Raw genomic sequence first — 15135 nt, forward strand, 5'->3', positions numbered from 1 at the left:
ATTATATAGCTTACCAAACAAGGCGACAGACTTCTCTATTTTCTCAAAACATTCTTTAATGCTGCTTTTTCATAACAGCAACACGATATTCACATTATATCGATATAAAATCATTAGAATAGAAGAGAGAATACATCACAGGCAATAGAGTATACGTGACACACATTGTCAGATAACCAGTCAGATGGACAAATCCACTTCAGCATCTTTAACTTAGATTACAATTTTTCTCAAACCACCTCTGAACATTTTTCTACAGGAGAGTTACTTTAGTGACTGCTGAAATGGTAAATACCCACACCCATTGCTGTTTTTCTTGAAAATGTGCATTAACTCAGACACTAGGAATTGGAATTGACCATCTCAGCAAGATGAAATCTGAACATATTGAAAGATTTGGAATCTCTCCATCTTAATTGTTTGTGTTATGATTGAATTATAAAATTGATTTAATTTTAATCTTAAGAACAAAATCTAATAATTAAGTTCACAGTAGGTAGAAAAGAAATAAAAAAATTAAAGACAGATGAGTAATTAGTGGTTTCATATACCTGACTTAAAGGAACCATCACTATAAAATGATTTGTATTTCTTAAAAAGTGTAAAATAAGAGTTTTGTATCAGAAGTTTATTGATGTTATTTAAATTAATATAACAGAGCTAATAACAGCAACTAAACTAGCATTCATAATAAATCTGTTATTACAAAATGTAAAATTCTGCTGCACAAACATAAGTATTTGGGAATATAGAGATATTTTGAGCTTTTTAAATTCATTTTACATGCACTTGAAGAAAAATGAAAGAAAAAGCATTCAGCATGAGAAAGCAGATGAAATACAATGATCCATATACTGAAAATGTTGTATATGAGAAAAGGATTAGGCAGAGGGCAGAACTGCAGAATCAAAGGAACCTGAATGCGAGGAGAGCAAAAATGGATGAGCAGAAATAGAAAGGATTAATCAACATGGCTGACAGAGAGAACCCCGGCACAAAGAGATAACAGCACGGGCAGAACTGCGGAAAGCTGAGTCTTAGGTCTACTTTTTGAGTATTTTGAGATTTTTGAGCTTCAGCCTCTCAGGTAGTTTTCTGTGGAGTTGCAGTTACATCAGAAAACACACTAACATTCTTAAACCATAGGGTTCAACATTATTCAATATATTTCTTCACATTTCATTTTTTTCTTCATTTGATAATAATTCCAAAATCTCTCCTTTCCCTTTTTTTTTTTGTTCAAATCTTCCTGTATTCTCCTCCTCAATTTCAAATTGAGGCACTTTATTTCTTCATTAATTTTATATATATGTGTGTGTATTAATTAATTAATTGTATATATACACATATGTATACATATATATTTGTTTCATTATACTTAGGAATACACATTTTATATATATATATATATATATATATATATATATATATATATATATACATATACATATATTAAAACAGTATAATGTATTCCTGTATGTTCTCATTACTAACAATTTGGGTATTTGATAACCAAATGGTATGCTCTTGCCTGGGGAAGACTATTTCCTCTTTTCTGAATTTCTTAGTTGCCTGTAGTTTTTTGTTTGTTTGTTTGTTTTTGTTTTTGTTGTTTTGCATAGGGTTAAGGATTCACGAATTTTCTTCCATTCACTTCAGCATGGCTATTGATATTGATGTTAGCCTTGTCCAGCTCACATTTAAGCAGTCATGCTGGTGAAACTGTATGTACGAGCTTCTGACATAGCTCCGAGACACACTGTCAGAGCGAACCTCGATTTTACGTCTCTATCAAACGTTCTGCCCCCACTTATGTAGTGTTCCCTAAGCCTTAGTTGCAGCCGTGTTTTGTAGATGGATCCATGGGGACTGGACTCTACATGTCTGCGTTTTGATTGGTGTTTTCTGTAGTGGTAGCCATCTTTTCCAATGGCAAATAAGTTGGTAGATTCTCTAGATCTTAAAAAAAAAAAAAAAAACAAAAATGTATGTGTGTGTGTGTGTGTGTGTGTGTGTGTGTGTGTGTGTGTGTGTGTGTGTTGGAACATCAGAGGAAGTTTGGGGAGGGGTGAAGTCTCATCCTGTACTCTTCAAGTTCAATGACCAAACTCATTGTCAGGCTTGGTAGCAGTACCTTTACCAGCCAAACTTTTTTCCATCTCAATTATTCCCATCCCATACTTTAGATTATCATATTGGCTGAGAAAATCACTTCAGATATTTATAGATGCTTATGAACTTTCATAATATTTATGGAGTCCCATCTCTAGTATTTCACACAGTCTCAAGAGCAATAATTCTAAGATTATGCATCTTCCCATGCCTTTTTGATCAGTATCACTACACGTATTAAATACTCTTTATTCTTGTGATAGAAACACAATACAATATTTTGATGACATTTTAGTAATTTCATTTGGTGCAATATATTGCCCTCATTTTTCACTTGACATGAATAGGGCATGTCAGAGACATTTAAGCAAAAATGAAAACTGAGATATATATATATTCATAGTGTGTTCTGTATTCAAATATTCCTACCATAGGCAACATATATTCATGATAGAGGACCCGGAAATCAAACACAAATGAAAATTAAATATAGCCAGGCGGTGGTGGCGCACGCCTTTAATCCCAGCACTCGGGAGGCAGAGGCAGGCGGATCTCTGTGAGTTCGAGGCCAGCCTGGGCTACCAAGTGAGTTCCAGGAAAGGCGCAAAGCTACACAAGAGAAACCCTGTCTCGAAAAAACAAACAAACAAACAAACAAAAAAAAGAAAAAAGAAAAGAAAGAAAAAGAAAATTAAATATAAATCCATCTTAGAGTAAAAACATTAAAAAATCCTTGATAAACTTACAGGAACTTGTGCGGGGGGGGGGGAACAAAAGAAATGATACTGTGAAATGATAGCATAGTGAAATAGAGATGTGGGTATGGTGGAAAATAAAGATTTGGGTATGGTGGAAAATTGAGCACTTCCACTGATCATTGAAAATCTCTCTGGAGAACACACATGCTATATATGAGGAGAACCATTGATTTAAAAGAATATGGTGAGGAAGAGATAGTCTTCAACAGAAACTTTTATTCACAAATACAAGAAAATATACAATACTGTGCCCCTCTCCCTTTAAACACCAGAAAGTAGGGCTATTTATATTTCTGCCGAATTTTGATAGCTTCACATACTGAAGGGCTATTTGAATAAACATTATATTTTGTTTGCTTACCTTCTTTAAGGAGAGTATTCCTTCCCTGGTGTCTTTGTCAGTGGAGATGGAAAATATCCCAATCCCATCTCCATTAGTGATGGAATAAGTCATATCTGCATTTGAGCCTGTGTCTGCATCATTTGCCTTAATTTTCCCAACAGCTGAACCGACTTGAGCAGACTCGGGAACATACAGCTGATAGTGTTCTGGAAAAGATTTCATATTAAAGTTACTTAGAATAATTTTTATAGAGTACATAGCTCATAAGAAAATAAAGACATCTTTGTGTTCAAATGAACATTGTATAGAATGAACTCAATGGATTTATATTACATTTTTAAAGTATTCTATTAGTTGTTATAAATGTGGCAGTATATATAAAGTAATTTGAATACTAGAACATGAAATATTGTATTACTTCTACAAAACTAAACAGAAAATAGAAAAATTCATTTCTATAGCATAAATTTTGAATTAGTCAATCATAAGTTTAATCCCAATTTACTTTTCTCTTCCCAATAGTGTGAAGTTCAAATATGTATGTATGAGAGGGAGAGAGAGAAAGAGAGAGAGTGCACAATTGAAATTTCACAAGGAAAAGGGAAAAGATGATACCAGAAGATATAGGCTAACATTTTATAAATAATTTACTATATAAAATTTGTAAGCATTACAAAATAAAAATTATAAATATATTTAGAAATGCAACAAATATTTCCAAATTCCTATAAAATATTTGATAGCACTGCATAATAGCAAAAGGAAAAGTCTATTTTCAAAACTAAAATCTAAGCCAGTGGACCAGTTCAAGAATGGAAGTCTACACACACAGTGATGTAGTAATTGTGCAGTGGCTTCAACTTTGATTTTGTTTATCCAATGTGCAAACCATACTCACAGTATAAGTGTCAGTATTCAGGATTTGGAAACAAAAACAAACTGATGTTTTACTGATATGAAATACTGAGTTGGAATATTTGGTTGGAAGGGAGATACTCTGAATGGCTAAGAAGAGATTTATCTACAAGCCATGGCTTAATAAACAACACCTACTTTTCCAAGGTGTGGGGAGATACACTATTACGGCTTGTAGACCAGGGAGGCCATAGATGATGCCAAGACAGCTCAGGTTCTTGTTATTTCTATTGCTTTCCCAGCATAACATAGGCAATGAAAATCTATTGTGTAAGACACATGATTAGGATATCATACAGAAAAATGAAATTGGATTTAAGCAGGGTATTTCCTCCTTACTGTACACGTTTTGTGATGCTCAAAGATACCATGTGATTACAACCCCCACTAAGTAGAATACTAACTGGCCATATAAAATGTGTCCTTTGTGAATTAGTAGTATTCCTGTTATGGAAGTACCGAGTCTTCCCTAAATCGGAGTCTCCATAGGACAGCATCCATACTCGGTACTGTAAACTCATTCAAAAACCTCTAACAGGGAGGACATCTAGAGGGAGCAGCTTAATTCTGTTGTTTATTCAAATTGACACATTGTCTAATTACATCCTACATATATTAAAAATGCCATAGGCAATTATTATTCTCAGCCTTAATCAGAGAACCCTCATCTCGCAGTGAAATGTGGTACCTGAAAAAGGCTTATTGTTGTACTCACTCAGGGTTGAGAAAGAGTAAGTGAAGTGCTCAGTCCCGTACAAGACAATTCCTAGGCACAGTGAACAATATGGTAGAGGGGGTTGAAAAAAATTAGGAGTCAGAAGATAGGGAAAAGGACTGTGAAATAAACATCTTTAGAGCAGCACACAGCCACTTCAATAAGTCACAGGCTTCTGCTATCATCAGATGCCTGTATGAGTTTGAAGACGTATGGTCTATTAATAATCAGACATGGAGACACAGGGAACTTAGGGAGCTCTAGCCATAACTGAGAAACTATTTCTTGATAATAGATTCCAGCAAGGGAAATATTGCCTTCAATTTTGTTCACCCAATGGTAACCACACCTGTAAACCACGGATAAATAGAATCCAATGGTCAGAAACGTGACACTGGTTAAACTAATTGAGTCACACATAAAAATTCAATGATTCTAGAGAAAGATCCAGGAGTAAAGATGAAGGGTTGTTAGGACTGAAAACGAGATGTGAGACATACGGAGAAAATAGTAGCCAGAAAGCATTAAATACATTTATGAAAATTACAAAGAGCTAACTTAACACAAGCAAACAAATGATTACAGTTAAAATAGACATTTTGTACATCTCCTTTTTAAATTTAATCATTTATATACTCATAATTTTAATTATGTTAAGTAAATGCCAAAAGTAAAAATATATATTACTAATATCAACTTCACATAATGAATATCCTAAAATAAAACAAAAAGATCAAGACAGAAGGTAGGTCAAGAATTGACAATTTTTTCGTAACTATTAAATCTAAGATGGAATAGTTTTGTTGTTGTTTAAGTAAAAAGCTAATCTGCTTTGAAATCTGTTGCTCAGAATAACATCTTTTGTTACTTATCTAATATCTTTTATTTTAATTTTATGTTAATTTGTGTGTGTGTGTGTGTGTGTGTGTGTGTGTGTGTGTGTGTGTGTGTGTGCGTGTGTCTGTCCATGTCTGAGTACAGATGTCTGGGGAGGTCAGAAAAGAGCCTCAGACCCTTGGATCTTGAATTACAGATGGTTGTAAGCCTTAGAACTGGACCCATGACCTCTGCAAACAGTTCTTATCCACTTAGTATCCCTTTAGCCACCATGTAAGAACTTTGGGTAATATGCTATAATTTCCTCAACACCTGATGCCTCCGCTTGACTTTGAGTTTATATATTAGGTGTCTGCATTTACAACTTCATGAAAACAACGACAGCTAGCTCTGGTGCTATGCTCTTCAGCTTCCTCATTGACTTCTCACCATCCTAGAATTCAGAATCATCCCTGCTCTTTTCTAGCCTTCAGTTTAATGGAAAAGTGCATGTTACTGTGTCTCTTTTCCAGATCATTAAGGTTTTCTGCAAATCAGCAACATTCTTCCTGTTCTAATAAATCACAATTTTATTGGAACAGGATTTCAATTTACATTGTGATCCTTTGAAGTTACAGATTAACTGTTCAATACTAGAGGCCCAGACTTCCAACTAATCTCAGTGTTTATCATGCCATCCTATGTGAATGCAATTGCTCATTTTTAACTCAACATATAAGATATCTGACTCCTTCACTGGAGAATTCAGAAGCAATGGCAGTATTATTAGTTGGTTAATTTCAATATCGTGTATCAGGAAATATAAAGGTCCAAGGAGAGGGATAGATATGATAGATGACCAATCTCTGAGCACTCACAACATACACGGTATTTATCGGGTAAGTGTGGCATCTTGTGTGGATATGGATTGTAGTGATCCAAAACAATTACAAGTATAACAATCAGGATATCTGGTCATAGACCACTACAGCAAACATTGTGATTGTGAAACAATTTGAAATACTGTGAAGATTAGTGAAATAAGACATCAAAATCTATTTCAAGAAAATCATACTTATAGAATTGTTGGAAATAGGTCTGCCATAATCTTTATTTTTATAAAAAAATGCATTTACCAAGTGGAATTTAATTAAGGGAATACGATGAGTCATACTTATAAAAGAATATTAAACTAAATAAAACATCCCTTGGGGTTGTTAAACTTTCTTCAAAATGGAAAAAAAAAATGAAGGAGAAATACCACAAAGACAAAGGATTAAAATAATAAGAATTGGATCCCTAAAATGGAGTAGCATCAAGTAACACAACTATTTTTACTAAAATATTTGTTTTGCTGAGGATGAAGCTCAGACTTTCTGAGACATGATGTGAGGCAGCTTAGATGGGACTTTAAGCATCGTATTATATATAGCATGTTAAAAAACTCTTTCACATTTTGAAATTCATTTGCTATATTGTACCACATTAGCACATTTTTCTTGTAATGTCTTCAAATGCTTCCAGAATCTTAGCACTGTAGCCAAACCAACCTCATTATTCCCCATTTTTGTTTCTGAATGGGCCATAATTTCATGCACCATATGCGATCTTTTCTCATGATTTCTTTGACTCCACTGTGAGCTGGTAATACTTTTCTAAAGCACACTTCAGAAATAGAATCCTGGTGGGTAATGAAAAGGTATTTAGCTCACTAGCCCTTGACCACTTTAATATATACATCCCCTCCCAAGGCAGTGATAACTCTAATTGCTTTTATTTTTTCAAGAACTAGAAAGAGGAGAAAAGTTCAACACAATGACTTTTAAATTGGAAGTATTAGAAAAAGGTTATAAATTAAGTGTGCTCATTACATTTAAATAAAGAAGGTGGAGATCTTTATCTTAAACTAAAGCTCTGCATTAGAAAGTATGAACACAGCTGAATATTTCACTACTGACTGAAATGTGTGCTTAGTTAATGTGGCAGATAAATTCACCCGAGAATTAAAAAAGCAGAGAAATAAATTCATATAGAGAATACAGGCAGCATAAAATATCCAACTTAAAGAACACTGATAAAAAACAATGTATCTATAAAACAAAGGACAATAGCCTGATGGTATACACAGGACAGGAATAGTATTATAAAGACTGTCATAGAAATGAGAAAGTTGAATAGGCAGTGACAGAATTTTCTCACCAATCAATAGATATCATTGCAAAGAGTTTACATGGGGGAATATAAAATCAGTTAGTGCTTATGTGTATCACAATTAAACTACAGAAAATATAAGAGAATATATTACAAAAGAAAATTCTGTTAAGTCTACAGTGTAAGTAAAAGATTATAGGATAATATTGCAATCAGATGTTTCAAATAAAGATAGGCTTACTTATAATATGAAAGAATGATTACTAAGCACATGATAAAAAGAAGTCTATTACCTTGCCACACATATGAGATTAAGGGGAAAAGAAAAACATTTGAGGGCCTAATTGAGAGTGTTGTGAAGATAGATATTAGAGTCAGTTGAAATGGTGTGAGAGGAAACACCTCCAAGTTCTGTGAAGAAAGATGGAGATCACAAGTGCATAGACTAAAAAGAGGAAAGATCCTACATGTCAAGAGAGACAGAATGTTGGATCTACCTCACCACCAGAGAAGGATCTGCATACACTTTCAATTAGAGATTCATGGACATCCTAGAGCTCTTTGAAAATGTAGTCTTGCTTATCTGTCTATTTTTTTCCAAGTAGCTTATTATGATATCCCACTATGAAAATAGCTATTTGAATGGCAACAATGTATCTCTTTAAATCAATAGATTCTTCTATTGTAAGATAATATCATAGTGGCCCAAAGTTAGTCAACATACAATATGATGTTTAGTTTTCATCAAAGTCAACAACCATCCTTTGAAAAGGACACGACAAAAGATTCTGGAGACATACTATCTTCATCTCAAACTTCTAACCACATTTCTGAGTGTGACAGGGTCGCAATCTGCTTTCAGTCTGTCTAAAATGCAAGAAGTGGAAGAAAGCAATTACCCTGTATTGTTGTTTGGCTTTGGCTCTTTTTTTTTTTTTGGGGGGGGGGTCCTGTGGTGGTATTGTGTTCCCTAAAATATTGTGTACCCTAATAAACTTACTTGGGGTCAGAGACAGAACAGCCACAATATTAAACATAGAGACAGAAATCCCTTGATGAGTTCAAGGCCACATGGAAACAGCCAGGCATGGTGACACACGCCTTTAATCCCAGGGAGTGATGGCAGAAAGTAGAAAGATATATAAGACGTGAAGACCAGAAACTAGAAGCATTTGGCTGGTTAAGCATTTGGCCTGGTTAAGCTTTCAGGCTTCTAGCAGCAGTTCAGCTGAGAGCCATTAGGATGAGGACACAGAAGCCTCCAGTCTGAGGAAACAAGACCAGCTGAGAAGTTGTCCAGATGAGGTTAGCTGTGGCTTGTTCTGTCTCTCTGATCTTCCAGAATTCACCCCAATACCTGGTCTGGGTTTGATCTTATTAATAAGAACTTTTTAAGATTCATGCTACAGGTTCCGGTCACCCAGATCCTAAATAAATCACACACAGAGTCTTATTATTGCTTATGAATGCCTGGCCTTAGCTTAGCTTAGCTTCTAGCCAGATTTTTTAAGTTCAAATTATCCCATCTACTTTTTGCCTCTGGGCTTTTCTCATTCTCTTACTTCTATAAATCTTACTCCTACTCCATGGCCTGCTGGTAGCTGGTTGGTTGGCCCCTGGAGTCCTCCTCCTTCTCTGGATACTAGATCTTTTCCACTCATCCATCTCTTTTTTCCTCCTCCCAGATTTCTCCTTCTGTATATTCTCTCTGCCTGCCGGCCCCACTTCTCTCCCTCTTCTGCCTCACTATTGGCCATTCGGTTCTTTATTAGACCAGTCAGGTGTTTGAGACAGGCAAAGTAACACAGCTACACAGAGTTAAACAAATGAAACAAAACAAAGGTAACACACCTTAAAATAATATTCTACAATAACCCTTTTTCTATGAACTAATGTTTTCACAACAACATTGTTATATGCCAAAATAATGAAATTATATCTGCATTTGTATCATATCAAGATTCATCTATATAAACTACATTGTCCATATGTGGCAAAAATTTCATTATTATTTAAATCCCCTATAGAATCTTAATTGGCTTATAAGTGTAGTAGATATTTGAGAGACAGAAATAAGGATAAACTGAAAAATGCAATTTTACTTTAAATGGATGTTCACTAAGCCCCTATCATGTACACATTGAGTTTAGGGGCTATTTAGGAATTCAGTATTAAAATCTTTCTTTGGAAAACGATACTTAAAAACACGAGATTATGGAGAGGATTTAGTAGTAGGAAAAACATGGGGGGTGCCATGTTTAAAATACCTTAAGTGAATTTTTAAAGAACAAAAATATATCGCTATAAAGGTACTCTAATGTAACAGAAAGGACAGAAAGTTTCATGTTTCAAACTACCAAAATTTATGTTCAGTTATTCTGTCATGTTCTTTCAGTACTTAAAATTTTATTCTGTCATTAATTGACAAATATTTGTACATATTAGTGCAATAGGAGGTTTCAATACATTTATACCTTGAATAATATTCAAGTAAGAGAATTACTATGTCTATCACTTTAAAATGTGTCATTGCATTTATATTTTCAGAATATCTAAAGTGCTCTCTTCTAATGTAAAACATTCAATATATTATTAAACCAAGGACAATGCCAAAGCCAGAGAATATGAGCACTTATCTGCCAACAGATAAAAAACTGGTCAAATAACAGAGGTGTATTAAAATTTGTTGTGATGCCACTAAAAATGTCTTATATCTCCATCTTTTTATACTGAAGAATGATACTTGTATCAGAGTAATGTTTGTTCTATGATGTTCTATTGAAAATATGATTAGAAATATGTATTACATGGGAACACTAATATAAAAGATCCTTAAGTATATTGTATTTTAAAAATTGTTTATTGAACTTTAAATATATGTACATCGAATTTTAATGTTGACCCATTGTGCTCTATGGTTTACTTTTGAACATAATTTTCCATAGTGTAAAAGCCATATAATTGATCCTGTTGCATTCTGACCTTTGGAATAATATTTTAAAGAGGTTTTGATTTCAGTATGAAGTTCATTTATAAGACTTTTATAATGACATTTTAAACATTGGTTGATGGAAAGAGTATTGACATTCAACTAATTCATTCACTCAGCAACAATTTAAAGATTATGGTAAGTAAGATGAACATTTATTGTGGCAAAACAACTCAAACTAGTAGTTTGACTTCTATATAGTACAGGCAATACATGCTCTGGGAATAAACATGAGATGGACAAGTGTGTGAAATTCAGTAAGAGTTGACTATCCACCGTTTTGTTAATTGTTGAATAGATTTCAGACAAGTTCCAGCAGGGGTATTATAAAACCGTTTAAGCACATAAAATATCCAGGTGAAATAAAGTTTGTGGTGCATTATTTTATATTAGGAGTAGGTATTGCCCTAGCATACCTATGGCTGGTGTGCACTGAGAAGGAGAAATGAGTCTGAGATGGGCATCTGACAATGACTTACAGAGTCTTTATTGGTTCACTGTATTGTGTACTGGATCACAGTTTTAAATAGCCTTTGCAGGATGGATATCTGTGACAACACACATGCAGGGTTGGTATGGAAACTGACAATTATCTAATTAAAAGCTGACTTTAGTATCTGCCATTTTGGAAACACTCCACTATATTTTATTCATATCACTGACACTCTGAGGTTTGCATAAAGCCAAATTCTTCCAACTGCACAGAATTAACATCTGCCTGTCTCTGTATTGCCTTTTGTATTATGAATTATATTTTATGCATTATATTCTATTCTGAAATACAACCTTATTTTTAAGTTTTAACCACATTTACATTTGTGTGGGCATGTGTGTGTGTGTGTGTGTGCACATCAGCACACATGCACATGTAAGAGAATGTACAGTTTATAACATGAATTATTTTTAAAATTGTAATTTCATAACCTTGATATGAATTATTTTCATGAATGAAACACACATCAAAACGTACAATGAATATTTCCATGAATGTTTACTAAATACATACCTCCTTTGCAACAAGTAAGATTTTATTACTTTATGATCATATCATTTTTAGTATAGCTTATGCCAACATAAATCTTTACCTTAACACAATACCAGATGTGTCTTAGAACTAGAGGGCATTAGGTCAAGTACTATCTTTACACATCACTAATGAAGAGACACAAACACAAAGGCTAAAATATTCTCCCTTGATAAAACAGTACATTATATATTCAATAAATTCATTTGTTTTACATAAATGAATGATAATAAATGCAATATGTAGGCAACAGGTACATACTCTGTGGAAACCGTGGTGGGTTGTCATTGACATCAGTCAAGGTTATATTGACAGTTGTGGATCCCGAAAGTCCGCCAACTTGCCCAGCCATGTCTTTGGCTTGAATGACCACTGAGTAATGTTCTCTGGCTTCTCTATCCATGTTATGTAAAGCTGTTCTAATGACTCCTGGAATATAAAGATTTAAGAAACAATCAGTACAAGTTTTACACTGAACAAGTAACATGTTTGAGAAACAGGAATGGTGGTGTCAGTATTGACTTCTGAAATAGCACATTTTTAAGTGAGAGTTACCTTTTTTTAGAAAAAAAGGCACATTCATTTGCATGCACATATCATAAACTGTCTTTATGTCTCAAAATAAGATATCTTTCACTGTTTGATTCCTGGGTTAGGTGACTCCCCAAGGCAGTTTTAAGCCAAGATATACATGTTGAAGTCACAGGACAACTTGTGAATATATGTTCTTTCTTCTTTCTATGTGGGATGTGGGGATCAAATTCAGGTCACTAGGCATGGTAGCAGCCATCTTTACACATTGACTCATTTCCTTGACTTTTCAGACATTTACAAAACATCCTCATTAATATATCTTAGTCATCTGACTCTTGAGACAAATACTAGCCATGTCTATCAAACATACATTCAATTAGTTTTCAATGTATTTAATAGAAGTTACCGAATTCAACTTCTTGGTTCTAAATTTACTAAGCTTTTTATACACAATATTTTGACATGAGAAAAATAATTTGTATATTCAAGGTTAAAAATAAAAATAAGAGAGGCTGTCATAGCAGAAAGAATTATTGAATTTATCCACGGTTCACAATATAGGATGCTATGATATTTTTTTTCTTTTTGTCTATCTGCTTTGCAACTGAATTGATTGGATTTACACTGATTTAGAGAAGAAAGCCATAGGCACAAGGAAAAAGGTTAAGTATCACAATTTCAAAACTGGTGAACAAACAATTGAGGGCATTTGGTAAAGACTTTAACGAAGGTAAACAGAGAAGAAAATGATTGTTATCAAAATAAAATTTAACAGTGTGATAATAAATGATCCACCTAATTCATGCATATGCAAATTCCCCTAGCATTTTTTTTACAAAGAACAGTTTTTCATCACATATACAAATTACAAATGTAGGAAATGGATGCATAACATATATAAAATATTCTTAAGTGGTAGATATTCTGTATATTTCTAATGTTTGAAAAACTAAAGATAATTTTATTAAGGAAAACATAAAAATATAACATAAATGGAACTTATGTCATAGGAAAATAAAAATGTTGCACAGGTTATTCTTTAGAATAAAATTAAATTGCTATTTTATAAAACATAAATATCTAAAGATAAAACCAAACATTGTGCAGTAAATGGCAATATTCTCTTTTGTATACGTTTTTGAATGTCAGTCATTTAGGAGGACCTAATGAGGAATATGTAGTGTTTCATACTCAGCAAATTTGTTGAAGCCACAGTATGCCCCTACTTATTCACTCTCTCTACTTCCAGAACCAACTTGAAAGAAACACGGTATCCAAATTGACTATAGAAAGAACAGGGCATATATAAAATTAACACAGAGATTTCAGGAACAATGCCCATAGGTTCATCTAAACCTACAAATTTCTTTAATATGGCCCAGTATGCTAATAAGCTGTTAGGCACCATGAGTCACCTCAAAGCTCTAATGACACACCTCCTCAAACAAGGAAAGACCTCCTAATTCTTCCAAACATTCCTGCCAACTGAGAAATGAATATTTAAATATATGAGCTTGACAGAGGGTGGGGGTTATTCCCGTTCAAAGATGCACATTCTATTCTTCTGGGCTGAATTCTCTTCCTGTATGAACCTTCCCTGGAAACATCCCAAGCCTTTGGCACCTCCAACATCTTAGGTTCCCCAGCGCAATCCAGGATTCACTTTCACTGCTTCCTGCAATGGCTTTTTTAGGCCTCCATGCAAAGAACACTCTGCCACATGTCTGGATTCAGCAGCCTTTCTTAGCCATAGAGGAAGATCCCATAACCCCCATACTCTTGTATCCTTCATGATTCTTAAGCCAGATGCACATGACTAATGTTAACAAATTAAACTGCCTGCTTGGGATGGAACTTGGTTGTCCTTGAATTACATTTGCATAAGTTTTTCTTTGTTGCTTCATTTTAGGAACAGAATTAGAACTATTTTCCTTTCACAAGTTTCCAGACTAGCTGGGTAGGGGTCTCACCATGAGGGTACTACAACCTTTATTTCATTTCTTTTTATCTATTTCAGTTCAAATGTTGGCTCCAACATTAAATTCCCTGGTATTCCTTACTTCTCCTCAAATTATACATTTTGTAATTCTTTTTGCCCCCTTTATTCTTTTTCATTGTAGACCTGCATGAGATTGATCACTAATAGCTTCATGATAGAGTCAATATTAGGCTCTCTTAAAATCTCCACTACCAACTAAATTGGTCCAAAACTCTTTAATTTAGCCTTGGGCAAATTTTTAACACATGCATGGAAAGCAGTCACAGTCATTGCCAAAATATCATATGAGTGGTCTCTAATCAGTTATTAACACCATTCCTTTGTGGTGCATTTTGAGCTGGGTGTCCATGGTCCACATGGCTCTTAGTAATTGAGGATCCAACTAGTAAGACACAGTGAGTCCCACTTGCAGAATCCTAGTACAGAATCCTGAAGTCTTTTCCTTACTCTAAAAGGCTGCTTGGTCAGGCCTGTCATAGCAATAGCCAACTCCTTGGTACCAACTTCAGACTTTTTTATTTTTCTTCAAGACAAAACTCCATGACCAAGGAAACTTAATATTGTACAGTTTATTTCTTTCAGAGATCATGTGTTTGATATTGTATCTAAAAATTCACCATCATGTCCAAAGACAACCAGATGAGTATCCTGACTTTTAGAAAACTCTCAGTTTTAAGTTAAGACTATGTTCTACTTGAGCTCATTTTTATGTATAATGCATAAGGACTTTTGCTCTTTAATTTTTGTTTTCATAATTTATTTTTCTGTGTTTGCTATTA

At 34.1% G+C, this 15135-nt stretch overlaps 1 protein-coding gene across 8 annotated transcripts in view; it reads right to left on the bottom strand.

Moving 5' to 3' along the window:
- Cdh18 (cadherin 18) overlaps positions 1 to 15135 on the bottom strand; it is an 860101-nt gene that overhangs the window by 85295 nt on the left and 759671 nt on the right. For all 8 annotated transcript variants that reach the window (XM_016000295.3, XM_042261387.2, XM_016000299.3 and 5 more), the window contains 2 exons: positions 12085 to 12252; positions 3232 to 3419 (listed from right to left, as the gene is read on the bottom strand). In XM_016000295.3, coding sequence (XP_015855781.1) covers positions 3232 to 3419; positions 12085 to 12252 — 356 coding nt within the window. The remainder of the gene's footprint in view (positions 1 to 3231; positions 3420 to 12084; positions 12253 to 15135) is intronic.

Source organism: Peromyscus maniculatus, chromosome 15, assembly GCF_049852395.1.
Source record: "Peromyscus maniculatus bairdii isolate BWxNUB_F1_BW_parent chromosome 15, HU_Pman_BW_mat_3.1, whole genome shotgun sequence".
Classification (NCBI taxonomy): domain Eukaryota; kingdom Metazoa; phylum Chordata; class Mammalia; order Rodentia; family Cricetidae; genus Peromyscus; species Peromyscus maniculatus.